This window comes from Camelina sativa, chromosome 6 (assembly GCF_030686135.1).
Source record: "Camelina sativa cultivar CO46 ecotype springtype chromosome 6, ASM3068613v1".
Classification (NCBI taxonomy): Eukaryota; Viridiplantae; Streptophyta; class Magnoliopsida; order Brassicales; family Brassicaceae; genus Camelina; species Camelina sativa.
Genome location: NC_141885.1, coordinates 14,521,562 through 14,539,310, shown reverse-complemented (window position 1 = coordinate 14,539,310; position 17,749 = coordinate 14,521,562). Strand labels below are relative to the sequence as shown.

The 17,749-nt window shown below is 37.9% G+C and overlaps 1 protein-coding gene and 1 pseudogene across 1 annotated transcript; one reads left to right on the top strand and one right to left on the bottom strand.

Annotated features, from left to right (window-relative positions):
• Positions 1–127: 127 nt before the first annotated feature.
• Positions 128–1,888, bottom strand: LOC104698916 (uncharacterized). The gene has a single exon (XM_087456130.1). The coding sequence runs from the start codon at positions 1,886–1,888 to the stop codon at positions 128–130; it is 1,761 nt and encodes a 586-aa protein (XP_087312256.1).
• Positions 1,889–6,165: 4,277 nt separating this feature from the next.
• LOC147942587 (E3 ubiquitin-protein ligase RSL1 pseudogene) lies at positions 6,166–7,248 on the top strand (annotated as a pseudogene).
• The last annotated feature ends 10,501 nt before the right edge of the window (positions 7,249–17,749 follow it).

Sequence of the window (17,749 nt, the reverse complement as noted above, 5' to 3'; positions counted from 1 at the left end):
CCAACAGAAACACATATTTCTTCCCAGCTAAGCTCTCAACTTGCATTGGACCCATTGAGTCCATGTGAACCAGATCTAAAACTGACTTTGACTGAACTTCATGCACCTTCTTGTGCTGAATCTTGACTTATTTTCCTTGATTACAAGGTCCACAAACCATATTTTCTTCTCCTTTAAGCTTAGGTACTCCTCGAATGATCTCTTTATTAACAAGAGTAGTTAAGTTCCTTACATTCATATGACCCAGTCGTTGGTGCCAGAGATCTAGACTTCCTTGTGCACTAAAACATTTGAACGAATTTCTCTGCCACATGTAACAATTGTTCCCTGACCTTACACCATAGAGCTTGACACTGCCTGATTCATCAACCGCTTTGCAGTCTATCTTTGTAAACATAACTGTCAAGCCTTCATCACACAACTGACTGATACTTATCAAATTCGCTCGCAATCCTTGTACCACGTAGACATTTACTAGTGGTGGAAGTTCTGTATCACGTGTTGTGCCTTTACCTTGAATGTAACCATTACTTCCATCTCCAAAGGTTACTGTGCCTCCTTTCAGTTTCTTAATATTCTGCAAATTACTCTTAGTTCCTGTCATATGCCTTGAACACCCACTATCAAAGAACCAAGGCTCAGAATCTTCATGTTCCTCAGTAATCATAGCCATGTTGCATCTAAATCCTGATGATATTGCTTCTGTTTGATACATGTCATTCTTCTTCATCCAAACCTGTCTCCTAAACCCATTCCAGAAAAATCTCCCTTGTCGCTTTAAACCATAGACTCTTGCCCAGAATTTAGAGCAATAACGTTTATAATGTCCAAATTTTCCACAAAAATAGCAGCCTGAAAACTTCTCAGATGCGGATGTTGATGCTTTCAAATCAGATTGGTGCATTCTAGCAGTAACAAAGTTAGTTGTTGTTTTCTTGTCTCCTTGGTTCTCAATAAAACCCAACCCTCTATGAGTTTTCTCAGTTCTTCCATAGCTTAAAATCTTATCAAGTTGCTTTGTTCCTGCAAACATGTGAATTTTTCTGTACTGCTGATCAAGTTCAGATTGAAGTCCTGTGGATTTCTTCTTCTCTTTAATTAACTCTTCCTCTAGCTTGTCTGCTTTTGCAGATAACACCAATTTTTCTTTCATTAAATCCACAACTTCCTTAGCAATCTTCTTTTCGTCCACCAAATCATTCTGCAGTGATTTGATCACAGCTTCAAGATGAAGTTTTTCTTTGATTAAGTCTTGATTTTCCTTCCCTAAGGTAATGAGTGTTTCTCGAACTTCTTTGTAACTCTGAACAATATCAAGAACTTCCTCATCTTCCGATTCAGAATCAGTTACCTCTTCTCCATTCTCAAATTCTGTAATTCCCACCATCGCTACTAGATTTATGAGTTCTTCTTCACTACTGCTACCATCATCTGAATCATCTTCAATACTTATCATAGACTTCTCTTTCTTGTGTGTAAGGTTACTCACACATCCCTCCTGTGTATGTCCTGTACCTCTGCAAATAGTGCACTTTGCATCTCGAAGCTTAATCGTTGGACACTCACGAATGAAATGTCCAAACCATTTGCATTCATGACACTGCATATCAGCCTTCTTATCTTCACTGATTTTTTTGAAAACTCCAGTCTTCTTTTGTGAATTACCTTGTTCTATTCTTCTTAAAGCACGATCAAATGTTCTTACTAATAAACTCACAACATCTTCTTCTCCTTGATCTGATGTGTCTCTGCTAACCGTTAAGGCTATACCTTTTGGTTTCTTAATTCCATTAAGCTCCATCTCGTGAGCTTGAAGCATTCCAACCACTTCACCATAACTAAGACTGTCTAGATCATGTGAAACAGTTAGTGCAGTCTTGTATCCCATGAACCTTGAAGGTAGACAACTTAGAAACTTCTTGACCTAAAGTCTGATATTGATTCGTGTTCTTCCATCCTTAGATTTTCGAATCGTGAAGCCATCATGTCTTTTCTTGAGCTTTGCACTTTTGTGGTTCCTTCATACTAGATTTGCAGAATATCCCAAGCTTCCTTAGCAGTTTCACACCCCTGAATTAGAGCGAACTGCTTCCTTCCTACACTGAAATGAATAGCACTCAATGCTCTTGAATTGTACTTGGATTTCTTCTGTTCTTCATCAGTCCAGTCGGCTTCGGGTTTGGGAATTCGCTTGCCTGACTCGTCCTTGATCGTCGGTTCCTCCCACTTTTCCAGAACAGTCTTCCAAGCAAGACGATCAATACCTCCTATGATAGATTTGATTCTTGATTTCCAAAACCCATAGTTTCCATCATCCAAGACAACTTTGTTATTGTTGATCAGATCTCCGTAGCTCTCCATCTTGTCCGCAGAATCTCACCTATAATAATCCGAACAAGTGTTGCTCTGATACCAATTGAAAGTGTGAGAACTTATGATCTGAACAATGAAAATATTGATTTCTTTAAACTCTCTTTTGATTGATAGAAAATCTGTTTACAAGTTTGTTCTAACCAATTTTCTAACCTCTCAAAACTCTCTTAAAGAAACCTCTTGCGCTCTCTAAGTTTTTAGCTCCTTTTCTTAAAGACTAAAAACTTAATAGCTAGGTTAACTTTCTCTTGTTTGTGCGAAAGCTCAACCTTGCTTTAGCATCCCTATTTATAGATCTAGGTATTAGCTATTTAATTAGCAAACTACCTAATCTAATCCTAATAGGAATTGGACAATTTCCTTTTTCTTTATGGTTTAGGAAATTGTCCACTTTTTTCATGTTTACATTCCAATTGTAAACATGAAGCTCTTCAATCTTCTAGAAGCTTCTCGTGCCTTCTAAATCTGTATGAGTCTTGATAATAGCCGTCATAGATCATCGATACTCTGTTTACGTATTAAAGTCATGTCCTTCTGGAGTAGTTCAAACACTTGTTCAAATGATTGCATCTTCACATTCGAAATCAGTATTTCTCGAATAGATATATTCAAACACGATCCTTGGCTGTAAAAGTTCAAGTAGGAAAACTTCTTTAAACAGATTGTAACTTCTTGGAAAAAAAACAGATCGTTACTTTCTGAACAGGTTTCTAAAATTGTGAGTTGAAAATCCAAAAAAATAATTCGCTACCATGGGTTGTTTAGGGTTTAAAATTTTAGCCAACTGGTTGATAAAGATGCGTCCCCAAAATTTTGGGGATATTTTTATTAAGGGTTTGTTAGCATTTTAGTACATTTTAGAAACATAATTAGGAGAATGATACAATCACTATTTATAATTGGGAAAAGAGGGAGGTGTGAGATAGAGGTAGTAAGAGATAGCAAAGTGTGTGGGACATAGTGATTGAGAGAATATTACGAGAAGGGCATTGAGAGTTATGGGGAAGAAAGACAAGAGAGAGAGGGAAGGAAGAGAGTGGTTATGTGGGTATAAAAGTTTTTTTTTTACTTCGTTATTATATTTTATATAATCTAAAACCAAAAATACTAGCAAATTAAAATTGGTTTTCGAATTTTTTTCAGATATATAAAAATCTATGTTTTGTTCTTTATAATTTGATATGCATATTGTTTGATGGTTTTATTTGATAATGTTAATTATTTTTTACGAATTTTGTATCCATACACTTTATTGAATGTACAGATGTATGTACACATTATCTAGTGTACTGATGTAATTTGTTTAATCTGTACTTTTAATTATGTGTACAGACATATGTACACTTAATAAGATGTATAAACACTTGTACACTTAAAATAGTGTATGGATAATATAATATATTAAAAGAATTATTAAATAAAATTCATATTAAATTGTAAAGAAAAATATATATATATTTATGTATCTAAGAAATTTTCTAAAAAAAAGAAATATATTAACAATTATTTGAAAAATCAAGAAAATAGGAGAAAAGAAGAGTAATGGCATAAGATGTAATTAAGTAAGGTCTTGAATGGCAAAAAGACAATATAATTAGATGAAATAGTGGTCAAAGTTGTTTTTTCTAATTGTAAATAGTGAATGTATTGATTTGCCAATTTTGTTTCAAAAACGTATCATTCCCCAAATAACTCTATTTTTAAAAACATATACTGTACAATAATATAATCCTAATTAATAGAACTCACGAGGGGCTTAAACCCCTAAAACCCTAAAATATTGGCCTCTATATATATGGGAAGAATCTTCATAGACATTTTGCATCATATTGTATCTATGGATGACCTAAAACCCTCACAGTTCCACATGCACAGTGATACTAGGATTTTTGTGTCTCCTAGCAGGTTCAATTAACCTTATGCAATTGTAATACTTAAGGTGTCAATCCAGTTGGGAAACTTCGCTAACAATTAAGATGCAATCAAGAAATCACAAGTCAAGCCAATTCAAAGAGAGTGTTTGTCTAACAGTCCTAGAATGATTAGAATGCAAAACGGAAATGTGTTCTAGGATTAGAAACAAAAATGCATGACAAAAAGCGAAAATGAATAAAAACATAAACGATTCTAAGCATGAACTAAAAGGCAAGAAACGAAACAGTCTCAGGAATGTAATAAAAATCAGAAAGAAAGAGGTCCTAAGGATGGGATTAATTGATGTCGGTGAAGTCTCCTACCATACAAAGTGTTTAACATGCCACAAGAAATCTATCCCTAAACAACGAACAACAAAACTTAGCTAATCCAATCTCTTGGCAAAAGCTACTCAGACTCAACCACTTCCATACCCAGCTCTCACTAGAGAAACATGGTTGAGCAGGCATGACAAACAAGTTCGTTCATGTCAACAAACATCCTAGACAACTAATCTCTTAGGCTAGGAACGTAAGTCTCTGGAACTAGTTGGTCAGACATTTCATCAAACACCTTTTGGGTGTGGAAATGTCTCGAACCTAGTTCCAATTGATCAGAGCTAAACTAGCATTTCTAACACTACTCTAGAAGGGAATCATAAAAATCAAAGCTTAAACACTCTACATCCTAAGATCCTCCACCTAATATATCCCATCCTTAAGGACTACTACACTACTCAGATCCGAAAATCATTATCAAGGATGCAAACCCAGAAAATATAGAAACAAGCATTCTTAGATAGATTGAAAAGTAAATAACAACTTGTAAAAGAAATCAAATGAAAATACTGAATAAACTCAAACGTGTCGGAATACAAAGTCTGAAAACGTTTTTGGTGGCTAGGGTAAACCTTCAGGAAAAGAACGAGATAAAAGATAAGATGTCTCAGCAAGGACTTAACAAAATGTATATATAGTAGTCCAACATGGAAAGCCCTAAAACTTAAAACAACAAGGTAAGGAGTCGGTTTGGTAATCTCCTGAAGCGTGTGAAACCAAACGTCTTTCTTCCTAACATGTGCGTACGAGTCCGTGCGCGTCGAATGGAATGCAATGTCATCATGGCTCGGACGGATGGCTGGGGAGCATGGCTCAGACGGATGTGCTGGGGAGCATGGCTCGGACGGATGCGCTGGGGGGCATGGCTCGGACGAATGCGCTGGGGAGCATGGCTTGGACGGATGCGATGGGGAGCATGGCTCGGACGGATGCGCTGGGGAGCATGGCTTGGACGGATGCGCTGGGGAGCATGGCTCGGACGAATGCACTGGGCGGAAGCAACGAGAGTGGCTCGGTTGGTCAGTTCGACGGAAGCGACGAGAGTGGCTCGAACGTGTGAGTTCGGCGGAGGTGAGGGGAGGTTGGCTCGAGCTGGGTGTATACGCATCCACTAAAACAATGATAACTCTTTAACCACACCTCCGATTGGCTTGAAATAAACGGCATTGGAAAGCTAACTCAATTCCCTAAAACTTTGATGAAGACGTCAAAAGCTGAATCTCTCGACTGGTGGCTCGAATGGTGGCTCGAGTGGTGGCTCGAGTGGTGATGTTGGAGCATGGCTCGAGCGTTGATGACGTACATTCCGAGCATGCTTGGTCGAGCCGCATGTCTCAACCTCCACTCAGTTCCAATAGTCTGAACATCTCCTAAACACCTGAAATAACTCTAATATGCAAGATGTATGCAAGACCAATGCAAAGACTACCTAGATATGCATATTATGCAAAAGAGACTAAAAACAATGCAAAACAATGAGTTAAGAGACCAAAATGAATAACAAATGCATGATGAAAGAGTGTAAAATATATACATATCACACAGGCTTTACTTCAAGGGTTTGGTGAGTGAGGAAACGACAAGATTTGGAGTTGCAATTTGCGGCCAAGAAGATAATGTCTTGTTTCATGAAAAGGGTTCACGTCATCATGATTCCGCCGTAACAGTTTTGGAGGCTGAGCTTACTGCGTTGAAGCCAGTGCTAACCAAGCTTTGGGTTTGGGGATCAATCATATATCATTCTACTGTGATCATGATCAAATTTTCGAATTGGTAAGTTTTCCTTTGACTAATAAGGTTCAGATGCTTAATGAAATAGGTAATCTTTACTTTTACTTGTTTTGGAAGCTAACGTGTACGGACCTTTGATCAAAGTTCTGTATTCTTAAGTTTCGATTATATATTTTAAAGAGACAATAGACTGTGACTTATATATTTTTTTGTCATACTATATATTAATTTCAATGTGTTATTGTTTCATTACATGTATATCGTTCCTTGAATGTATGTAGGTCTTGGGGATATTGAAGCCTGAGCAAGATAACATTGCCATTCTTTTGGATGATGTGAAATGTATCAGACAACAAATGACGTCTAGCATCCCTGTTCTAATGACTAGAAATCAAGCTAAGTTTGCTTATAAGCTTACAATGGAAACAATAGTTTCTGAAATCAGCATACTCTTCAGAAGAAGACTTATTGTATCTGTTACAATGATTTTGAAGCTGAGAATATGTTTTCTTTGTCTTTATGCGGTCATGATGAATTCTGTGTGGAGTCCATGAAACGACATATAGAAGTGAGGCTACTCGAGGGAAGTGTACCAAGGTGTCCACATTATCAATGCAAGTCTAACGTAACTCTTACAACCTGTGCAAATATTTTGATGCCTAAACTAAGAGAGATGTGGGAATGAAGGAACAAAGAGGAACAAGTTCCTGTGGCAGACAGAGTTTATTGCCCAAATCCGAGGTGCTCGGCTTTAATGTCGATAACGGGAGATGAAACTATAAGATGCTGTTTTGAATGCGGTGAACCCTTTTGCGTCAACTGCAAAGTCACAGTTGTTATGAGCCAAAGCCTTAGCCTTAGCCCTAGTAATCACACCCGTTGCTTAAACTAAAGAACAATAGAGATTGAAAGCTAACTTCCCTTTAACCCAAGTCTCTCTTTGAGAATTAGGTTAATTGTTGGAAGCTTGAAATTCTCATTAGCATAAGAGGTTCTTATATAGAACCTTACAAACCGACCTATCTCTCCTATTAAAAGGAAATTATATAAAATCTTAAATCTAATTTAAAAAGGAATGAAACCATAGTTAGATAATTCTATCAAAACCCAATGATCGTATCATTACTCTCCTCTTCCACTTGAAGCTTGTCCTCAAGCTTCAGCTCATGGCATGTCCTCCTCTTCAATTGGTTAGTTGTCCTGATTAGCCCCATCATTGACTACTGTAATTTGAAAAAGGACTGGTTTGCAAACATGTCCTCTTGTGAAGATTTCATCACAATTGAAGCAGAGACCTTTTGCTCGTCGCTCCTCCATTTCTGTGGTGGTCAATTTCTTCAAATACAGTTGTTGAGGTGCTTGTTTCACTTCTGTTTGTTGAGGCAATAGAGATTCCTTCTCTTTTGCGCTTTGTCTATCTTGATACCCCGCCACCCTACGCTTCTCTAACAAGATTGATTGTTGAGCTGTTGGGGCCAAGTGTCCTCCAAAAGTTCGTGTTCGCTTGTCACCATCAATCTTATATTCATTATCTCTTGCATATTCCATAGCTTCAAAGATTGTCTCAGGACGTAGATATTCTACCTCTTTACATAAACTGTCGGTTACGTAAACTGGACGTAGATACTCTACCCCTATGACACACTTCTTGTCCATAGGGCACTTTTTGGCTGTAAGAAGACTGACATACCCTTTAACTAGTATCTTTGAAATCGTAACTAGAAGACTAAGCGACATCGTTTTTGTTGTTGAGGAGATAATTCCCTTATTTTTTTTTACAGACTTATTATTGGGATCGATTAATTTTTTTTTTGACCTCGAAGTAAAAAGTCTTTTATCTTCTTCCGTCACTTTGGAAACCTAGATCCGCCGCCGGCGATTATATGGAAATTCCTTCCGTCGTAGTCTTGAAAAATAGCAACCCGTGTTTCAGTCGACCTTGTCATCAGTGTTCGTGCATCTATTCCGATGACAGGTAATCTTCGTATCACTGGTTTTTTCAAACGTCCATCAATTGAGAAACCTTCGTCACCAACAAAAACTAGTGTAGAAATGGCGGAGGAAAGTAATTCGGAGTGGGACATTCGACTTCCTCCACGGTTATTTGCAACCGACCGCTACCCAGATGCAAGGCTTAAGATATACTCAAAACCCGACATTCTCAATTTAATACGCGATGTGCTGAAAGGGACACATGAAATGGATCAGATTTTGGATTCACCATTGGGAGCCTTGTTTAGTTTACCGGTTGCTGAATGTCCAATATCTTGCAAGTTACTTCACGCTCTACTATGCAGACAGGTAATATCCAAACAGAAGTATGAATTGTGGACAGTGTTCGGTGGACAACCACTTAGATCTTCTTTGGTTGAGCTTGGTGCTGTAACTGGTTTGGATTGCCGAGAGTTCCCTGAAGAATACGACCGAGATTACGACCATGTTCCTGAACCAGAGGAGAAAAGTTTCTGGGATGAGTTGATCGGAGAAGATCGGAAGAAGACATTGGAGAATGTTAGTGAAGTCTTCGAAGACCCATTAATCAAAGATGGGAACAAGAAACTTAGGCTTGCATTGCTTCTTATTGTTGATGGTATCCTAATAGCCAAAACCCAGACACATCGTCCGACTTTCAAGTATGTGGAGATGTTGCAAGACGTTGATGAATTCCTCGCTTTTCCTTGGGGGCGAGAAGCTTTCTTGAAGACAATAGCGTCGATGAGGCCAGAAAGTAGGTTGCCAATAACTCATGTTAACAAGAGATTGAGAGTTGTGGATAAAAGCAAGGACGTCGTTGCTACATTTACAAAGAAATTGCAGCAGAAGACTATCCGGTTGTCAGGTTTTCCCTTGGCACTACAGTTACTTGCTTATAGCAATATATCTGGCCTGCTGGAGAAGATACCAGGGGCTAATGACAGGAGGACCATATTGGACTGGGATTCACTTGTGTTTCCCAAAAACAACCTTAATTTGAGAGACATTCATGTTACGGAAAGAGCAGGCAAAGTAAGTATATTGGTTTTTCTTAGTTTTTTTGGAATCGTGGATAGTATATTTTTCAATAGGTGACCACGTGGATTGTATGATTACTAACATATCCGTGTCCACAGTTGGTGGTTAATCCGTATCGTGTTGTTGATCCACCGGAAGAGGGCTGGGGAGAGTGGGATGATGAAGTTAAAGACAGAAAGGTAATGTATTTGGAGGCACAGATAGTAAGAGGACATGTTTTATCGAAAAAGGAGTGGCCAGGAGGGGATATGTCATTGCCTTTACTTACCGTTAGATACAATAAAGAGAAGACTGTGCACAGAAAGCACATTGTCTCCCGCCAAAGAGTTCAGTCGCAAAAACTTTCCGTAAGGCGAGGGAGTTTCAAAAAGAAGAAAAGTCCTACAGTGGTGGACGACGTTGAAGGTACTGAGTTGTCTGAACTAAAGAGTTGGTTCGGGAAGCAGTTAGGTGATCTTAGGTCCGAATATGAAGTGAAGTTCAAAAAGTTAAAGGGGCAGTTCAAGAAAATGCAAAGGAAGTTGAAAGAGACAAAAAAGAAAAGATTTTTGGGCAGAAAGTTTCGTCAAGTTCACCGGAACAATAGGAAAAGTATTAGTTACTCCAGTCAAAAGCAAAGTGAAAGTATATCGGCGGACGAAGATATATCATTGAAGGGGGACAATGTTGATGGCGTTGGTGCTGATAATGTGGCTGATTCAACGGCGAAGGTCAATGATGGGGCAGAGGATGTTTTCGCGACAGAGGTCGACCAAAGTGGTGAGGATATTCTCGAAGGTCGTCACAATTGGCATCAATATGTTGCTGAATTACCACCAGAGGTTAGTAATAATTTCCCATAGTATGAATTAACCTAGTTGATTTGCTCATAAACTTTTTTGTTTAATTCATTTTGTTAGAATGAATCTGATTGGAAGTTTGGCGTAGATGTTTGTCCTGAACTGACGTTCAAGGCAATAGAGGTTTGTCCATAGTTATCCCATTTTTTTATTGGTATTGGGTAGACTAGCTGTAGTTTTCCTTACAGAATATAGTGTCATAGCAGACGGGAAGTCATATGAAAAAATGTTCGGGATCGAAGGTGGATGTGAATGATGAGAATGATATGCGAGCTAATGAGTTAGAGGTGAGATACATATTTATTTTTTAATTCTTGTTAGTATTGTTATGAAGAAATAAACTATGGTGTTAGTTGACATCGATCTGTAATAGCAGGTTGATAGCGGTTATGACTTTACAAAGGATAGCAACTGTGGTGGAGACAATGGTGTAGAAGACAGAGACGGTGAGACGAAAGACGAGTTTCAGGTTGACGTCATTTCTGTTTTGTTTCATGATACATGGTTAGAAGAGTTTTATTTGTTACATTGCTTAAATCCCCAACTGACTTTCACAGACGGAACAGGGAGACAATGTTCCTGTTGATATGATGGATGTGTTAAGGACTCCTTCGCCAGAAAGGGTTAGTGTGTTGTGGTTTTTTCAAATTTTATTTTAGTATCAATGTACGTATATTGATCAATCTGGTTGTAATACTTACATACAAATCGGGGCCAGTAGCATGGAGAGGTTGTGTTCGGTAGACATTCCCCGATATGACACCGAAAGCAAACCTCTATTCATTGTAAGGAGACAAACCATTTGAGATAAATTATGATTCGTTTTGTAATGGAAAAACGTCGTAGATATTATTGTATATGTCGCAGGACTCTCATGGTGTGTCCTATTTATCTGATGTAAAGCCTATCTATGATACAGAGGTGAAAGACATTGTAGATGAGGTAAAACAAGTATCACAATCATTCAATTTCTTAATTAAGCAAAATGTTACTAATTTTTTGGATGTTTAGTGTAGAAGAAAGCAAAGGATGATGGATCTGCAGCACAATCTACATTGGAAGATGGGCGCCAAAATATGAATACAATCCTTAGGTCATTATTTGATCCTAACAATGACACACAACAACATGAGAACATTGAGACGTCGCCGAGTGTGTATATTGAGGTAAATTTGTTGAACCAGTATGACTTGTTATATATGTAGTTTTGTTTAAATTCAACTGAACACATGGATACGATTCAGTGGTCAGGGAGAACGGAGAAAAGTTGCTGATCGAGAAACTTCCGATGAGGAGGTGAGGAATAGTTTTTCCGTAAATTTTCTCTATGTTGATAATGAATGATATGTATGGTTGTCTACATGGAGAAGATAATAAATTCGGAAGTTGTAGCAATAGCTGTAGATTAGATCTCATGAAATTGAACACATGGATAATGATTTGTGGACGGGGTGAAGGGTTACAAGACTGTGATGAAGAATTTGGTGAAGATAAGGTGGTAAGTAGTTGGTAAACAAGTGTTGTATTTTGTAGAGTAATCTAAATGTGGTTATATAGTTATGTTAGGAAACTAGGATGTGGGAAAAAGTTACATGTTGTAGCATTGATTGTGTGTTATATAGTTATGTTAGGAAACTATGATGTGGGAAAAAGTTACATGTTGTAGCTTGATTGTGTGTTACTGAACATATGGATATTTATTTGTGGATAGGTTAGAGGGTTAGTAGTAGTTGAAACTGGTCAGGAGAATGTGAATAGTTGGCTTTGAACCACATTTTGATTTGTTAAGTTAGCGGGGTTGATGTCCACATGGATGTGAGTAATAAATATGACAAGTTATAGCTTTGATTAATGTTATTGAACATATAGCTACATATTTGTTGGCAGATAAAAGGTGCAGCAGCCGTTGAAGCAGAAAGTGGTCAAGAGAAGGTGATTGGTAGTCATATAATATGATTTTATTAGTTGGTGTTAGCTTTATGGGTTCACATAATTATGGTTTTATTCATGGACAAGGGATAATCATTTTATTAGTTGAAGCATGAACACCTCATTCAGTTATAGTTAGTTTTTTTTACTGAACATATGGATACGAATTTTTGGTCAGGTTCATGCTTCAACGGCTGCTGCACCTTTGTCAAGAGAAGGTGTAGAAATGTCCTAAGGAACCTTATATTGTGGTTTTATTATCATTATGGTACCTTGTAATTGTGTTTTGTTATACCGTTTAAGTTTTATCTTTTATCAACTATTAGGTCATCGAAGCATCATAGACTATAATGAGCGTAGCCGCAGAGAATGTATGCAATGATGTATATCATGCAGCGTTGTATTTTAAAGAACGTTGTGTCATAGCATTAATCTGTCTATACGATTGTTTAGATATAATACGAAAATCAATTTTACTGTCCACATGGATATGGGTATGTGTATAGGTGAATCATGTATCAGACGTTGAAGGGGAGTTTGATGAAGATAAGGTGAATAATAGTTTGTAATGACATTTCTTCGGTACAGTAATCTTAATGTTTCAATATTTATAATGTTTAGTAAGTAACTATTGTGGGTGTTAATGGCAAAAACAATAAAACAATTAGGTGAGGGTAGCATCGGAGACCATACTGAGAATAGTGTCAGGAAAGCTCGACGATCAGGTACATTGTGTATGTTTGGCGCTGTACATGTGGATGTGTATGCGGATTAACTAAGGTTGTTTGATATTGTTGTTTTAGGGAGTTCCGGAAGTTCCATTGACACATCTTGAGGCAGTTGAAGGATCGTCCAGTGATGAAGCGGAGGTATAAATAATGGGCATATATCTCTGAATGCTTAGTTTGAGGGGATGATGCATGCTAACATATGTTGAATAATCCTACAGGAGAGAGAAGTTGGACCTGAAAATATTTTAGATGTAAGTGATTTTTCTCCGCCACAGGAGAGAAAGGTTGCTATATTGACCGAAGGGGAACAAAAACTTGTTGTTGAGTTCTTGAAGAAGGACCCTTACAGTCCTTCGAGAGGGCATGATTTGTTACCTCAACTGGACACCACTCTGTTTAAATGCTTTGAGAAAACGTTGAAGGAAGCACCTAACACATAATTCATGTTTTTCGTTGATTTTTTTGGGTATAATATTCTAATAGATACTAATGTATGGCGTATACTAATTAGACAACGCCTTGCAGTGAACACCTTAGACCTTGTAGTCACCTCATTGACAACAAGTTTTTTCTGGAACTTGCTGAACCACAGAAATGGGTGTCTACTTTGGTAATTCCTGCTCTATTTAGAAGGATTAGTCTGTATATCTAATGGTTTGAGATTATTTACATCTTGTTTTACTGTCTTAAACAGCATATTGAGGTCATGGTGTCTTTCTTAAGACAAAGACATAGATATGTGCAAGAGAAGGAGCGTTCGACGTTTGCCTCACCTTGGCTTGGGAACTACTTCTTGCAGAAGTACAAAAGTTTTTCAGTTGCGAAGAACAAGAATAGAGTGCAGTGGAGAGGATTATTGGACCGGTATTTCCCAGGTAGTCCTTCAGACTGGTTTGAGAATATCAAAACGATATATATGTCGATGATCTGGAAAAACGAGCATTGGGTAGGATTCGCCATAAGCCTACCAAATTGGTGCGTTTACATCCTTGTTCCAAATGTGGATTTGTATGATATCAGAAAGGTGCAGAAGTTCGTGGCTCCGGTTGTGGAGATGTTACCGTTCATCATTCACAAATTTTGCAAGCCACCCATGTCACAGACTCATGGATTTGAGAAGTTCAAGTGGGTTAGATTTGAAGGAATTTATGTGAACAACCGGTGCGGTGATTGTGGCCTGGTAACTATGAAGTTTCTCGAGATTCTTGCGAATGACAATGGACCAGAACAAATGACGGCCATCACAGACGAGATTCTTGATGAATTCAGGGCTCAATATGCAATGGACATCTACACTGAATTAGTTGCCCCTATCTATACATCACAGAACGAGTAAATGGCATTTGTTTTTGGGCTGTTCTGTGTAGTTTAATGTACATCATGTGTATCGTGTCTTTAGAGACAGTTAATTTGTGTGTTTATTTGTTATGATGTTCTACTCATAACATGTATGACTTGAATCAAATCTGTAAGCTTTATTTTTAGATTTGTAACTTCTATGTCGAAAAATCTGTAAAAGCAATATTTTGTTTTGTTAATTAACATGGAGAGGAATTTAGAAATGTTGGACTTATCCACACCATTGATGACCATACAGTACCGAGGTTGTGTGGATACGAGCTAAGAGTTTGTTGCGTGTTTACGAGAATATGTGTGGATAGATCTTAACGTTTAAGGTCCACGGAAATTTGGATAGGTTGTTTAACACAATGTGTGTGGACAGGGTATATATTACGGTATCCACAAAAATACGTGGCCATATCTACAGATCACATAAGTGAATTGTGTTCATAATTTTTCTAGATAGAAGTTCTTAATTAGGATTAGATTTTGTATATTTGATAATGAAACATTGGAAACATAACAAGGTTACACAATGGAAAGAACAAGGGAGAACCATCATTTTCATACTAATATCACATATAATAGTACAACGATGTGGTTTTCCTAAGGGGACTGTTGCTGACAGGTGTTTGGCTGGTGTGAGGGTCTTCTGCATCGTGGGCATCTAGGTTTACCCACTATCGGCTGCCTCTTAGGTGGGTGTAAGTCTTGTAGATCGATGTGGCTATCATGGATTGGTAGATTTGTTTCTGTGGGGAAGGCATAAGCTGGGGCCCATTGACCCGCCTTAGTGTATTGATGGACCAGAAAATCTAACGCTGACCCTTTGTTAAGCTCCGCCAACAGAGCGTACGGATTCCGTTTTTCAAGGCATTTTTGGAAAAAAGCATTGTAGCTTGACTGTGGCATGGTTTACCAGATGAAATGATCTGATTTGTCTAGACGAACTGTTGACATGGTTTCGTTGGAGAGGACTGCATCCTTGCATTCAGGCCCAGCCTGTATCAAATTTTTCAAAGCGTCTACCCCATCCTGAGCAACAAAGCTTACAATTTTTGCAAGCAAATGTGGAGGGATATAAAAGTCGGTGGTGGTCGTAACCTGCACCGATATTGAAATAGTTAAGGAAAAAATAATTGAAAGACGATATGAAAGAAGAAATAAGTTGTTGTTACCTCCATTTGAAACACAATTCTCTACGGTTTACGTAGAAGGTGAGAGACTGTCTAAATAAGTGAAGGTGAAAGACTGGACTTGACGGCTATGATTTTTGATGTAGGAGAGGAAGAGGAAGACATAAAGTATTATTAGTTTAAAAAGCTACTTATTTGCATCGAGGGTGGGATGTTTTCCGCCAGTAGTTTGAAAATGTTTGGAAAGTATAGTACATCAACTGTAGGGGAAGTAGGTGACAGCTTTGCATTTATGAGTTTCTTTCAGCAGTAGGGGAAGGTTATATCTGTAGGGGAAGGTGATATCTGTTTTGTCCAGTTTTGTGGATAACATTTTGAAAAACGTGTAGACAAGGTTTGTGTGGCTTCCGCTTTTAGGCTATTGTATAGAGGAAAACCCTAATGGTTATTATAAGAGTTAACATAGATAGCCAATAACATGGACATGAGGTAAATCTGTCCAAGTATATTTCCTTGTTCACAAATGTGTGGACAAAGAATATTTAATGTTGTCCACGAGGAGACTGGAGTAGTATATTATTTGAAGGAAAGTCAAACACTAAGTATTAATAGATCGCTAACAATGAACAAGAAGACCTAAACTGTATGAACCCTAAACCTTGAACTATATTAACCCTAAACAGTGATTGCATTAACCATAAGCTATAAATCCTAAACCCTAAACCCTAAACCCTAAACCCAAAAGGGTAAACCCTAGACCCTTAACCCTAACCCTAAACCATGGACACTTAAACGTAAACAAAAAAAACAAAACCCTAAACAGTTAACCCTAGACCCTAAACCCTAAACCATAAACCCTAAACCGTAAACCCTAAAACCTTTACACTAAACCCTAAACCATGGACACTTAAACGTAAACAAAAAAACAAAACACTAAACAGTTAACCCTACACCCTAAACCCTAAACCCTAAACCGTAAACCCTAAACCCAAAAGGGTAAACCCTAAACCCTTTACACTAAACCATAAACCATGGACACTTAAACGTAAACAAAAAAAACAAAACCCTAAACAGTTAACCCTAAACCCTAAACCCTAAACCCTAACCCCTAAACCCTAAATCCTAAACCCTAAACCCAAAAGGGTAAACCCTAAACCCTTAACCCTAAACACTAACCAATAACCCCAACACCTAGTAACTAAACACAAGACTGAATATTACCCACTTACTCTAAAGTGTAATACATAAATGTTGAAGATTGAGGATGTTGTAGAGTATTAATGCGAGGAAAGAGTATTGTGTTGAGGATGTGGACATATTAATTTGAGGATTGAGGATGTGGTAGTGTATGTTTGACTTAATTTAGCAATTTATTTTAAACTTATAGTGTGCAGCTATTGGGTGTGTATTGTACTAGCTTAAGAAAATCCTTTATAAGGTGATTAGTCGAACATTATCTAGTATCCACATGGATTCGTGGCATTCAACAATACATAATCCACGTGGAGATATCCATGGAAACATAACGATTTTGGGGGTATATTGGGTATTGTCTTAATAATGTATTTTGGTCTATATAAACGTAGATTGTATCTGTTAGTAAATTGCTGAAAATGGTTCCGACATACAAAATCGTTTGTGAGAACTGCTCTCATGGTAAATGCGGTCATGGTCGAATACTACCACGAAGACATTTCCCTCGTTCTCATAGTGCTCGGACACGTATGAGTGACCGCTACCCAACTGAATAACCTATCACTGAGCCTCTTGTCCGACTGAATCCTGAGGTTTGTTTTTTTGTTGGTTTTATTGTTTTTTAAAGATTTTAATTAATAGATCTGGTAGATATGCTGAATTTACTCGTTATTGCTTTTACAGATTCCTACACGTAAAGATCTTTACATTCCAGCATCAATTCTGGCGAAAATTGTGAGTTTGGTAGCTCAGGATGGCATCAAACATTTGAGGAGCTGGCTTGTCGCGAGGCGTGCAGGTAGAGTAGCAGTTCACTCTACGGAAACACTTTCCGCTGTTAGGCTGGATGGCGATTACGATTTTGTTAGTTGGTCAAGACCCGATTCTGTGTACTATGACTTTTTTGGGATGTGTTTATACGCCAAGAATCCTTATGCTTTGTATGTGAAAAGCTTATTCTTAGCTTTTCAATGCTGTAATTTGAAAGAGGCAATTGCAGTGGTAAGTACCATTAAACATGTGTACCCAGTTGCTGAGTTGTTGTGGATAATGTTGAAGAGCTGCGAAGGGACTTTGGATATGGATTTTTACTGGAACTACAAGAAGAAGTCTCGATTTGGGGATGTTGATAGGCTGGCTGACTCTCTAATGTACCACATCCACAAAATGCGGCCAAAGCGATGGGGGACATATTCTGATACTTGGCACTT

What these genes read in the sequence shown, in the direction of transcription:
- LOC104698916 (XM_087456130.1), bottom strand. Translation starts at nt 1,888, where the DNA reads ATGGGATACAAGACTGCACTAACTGTTTCACATGATCTAGACAGTCTT.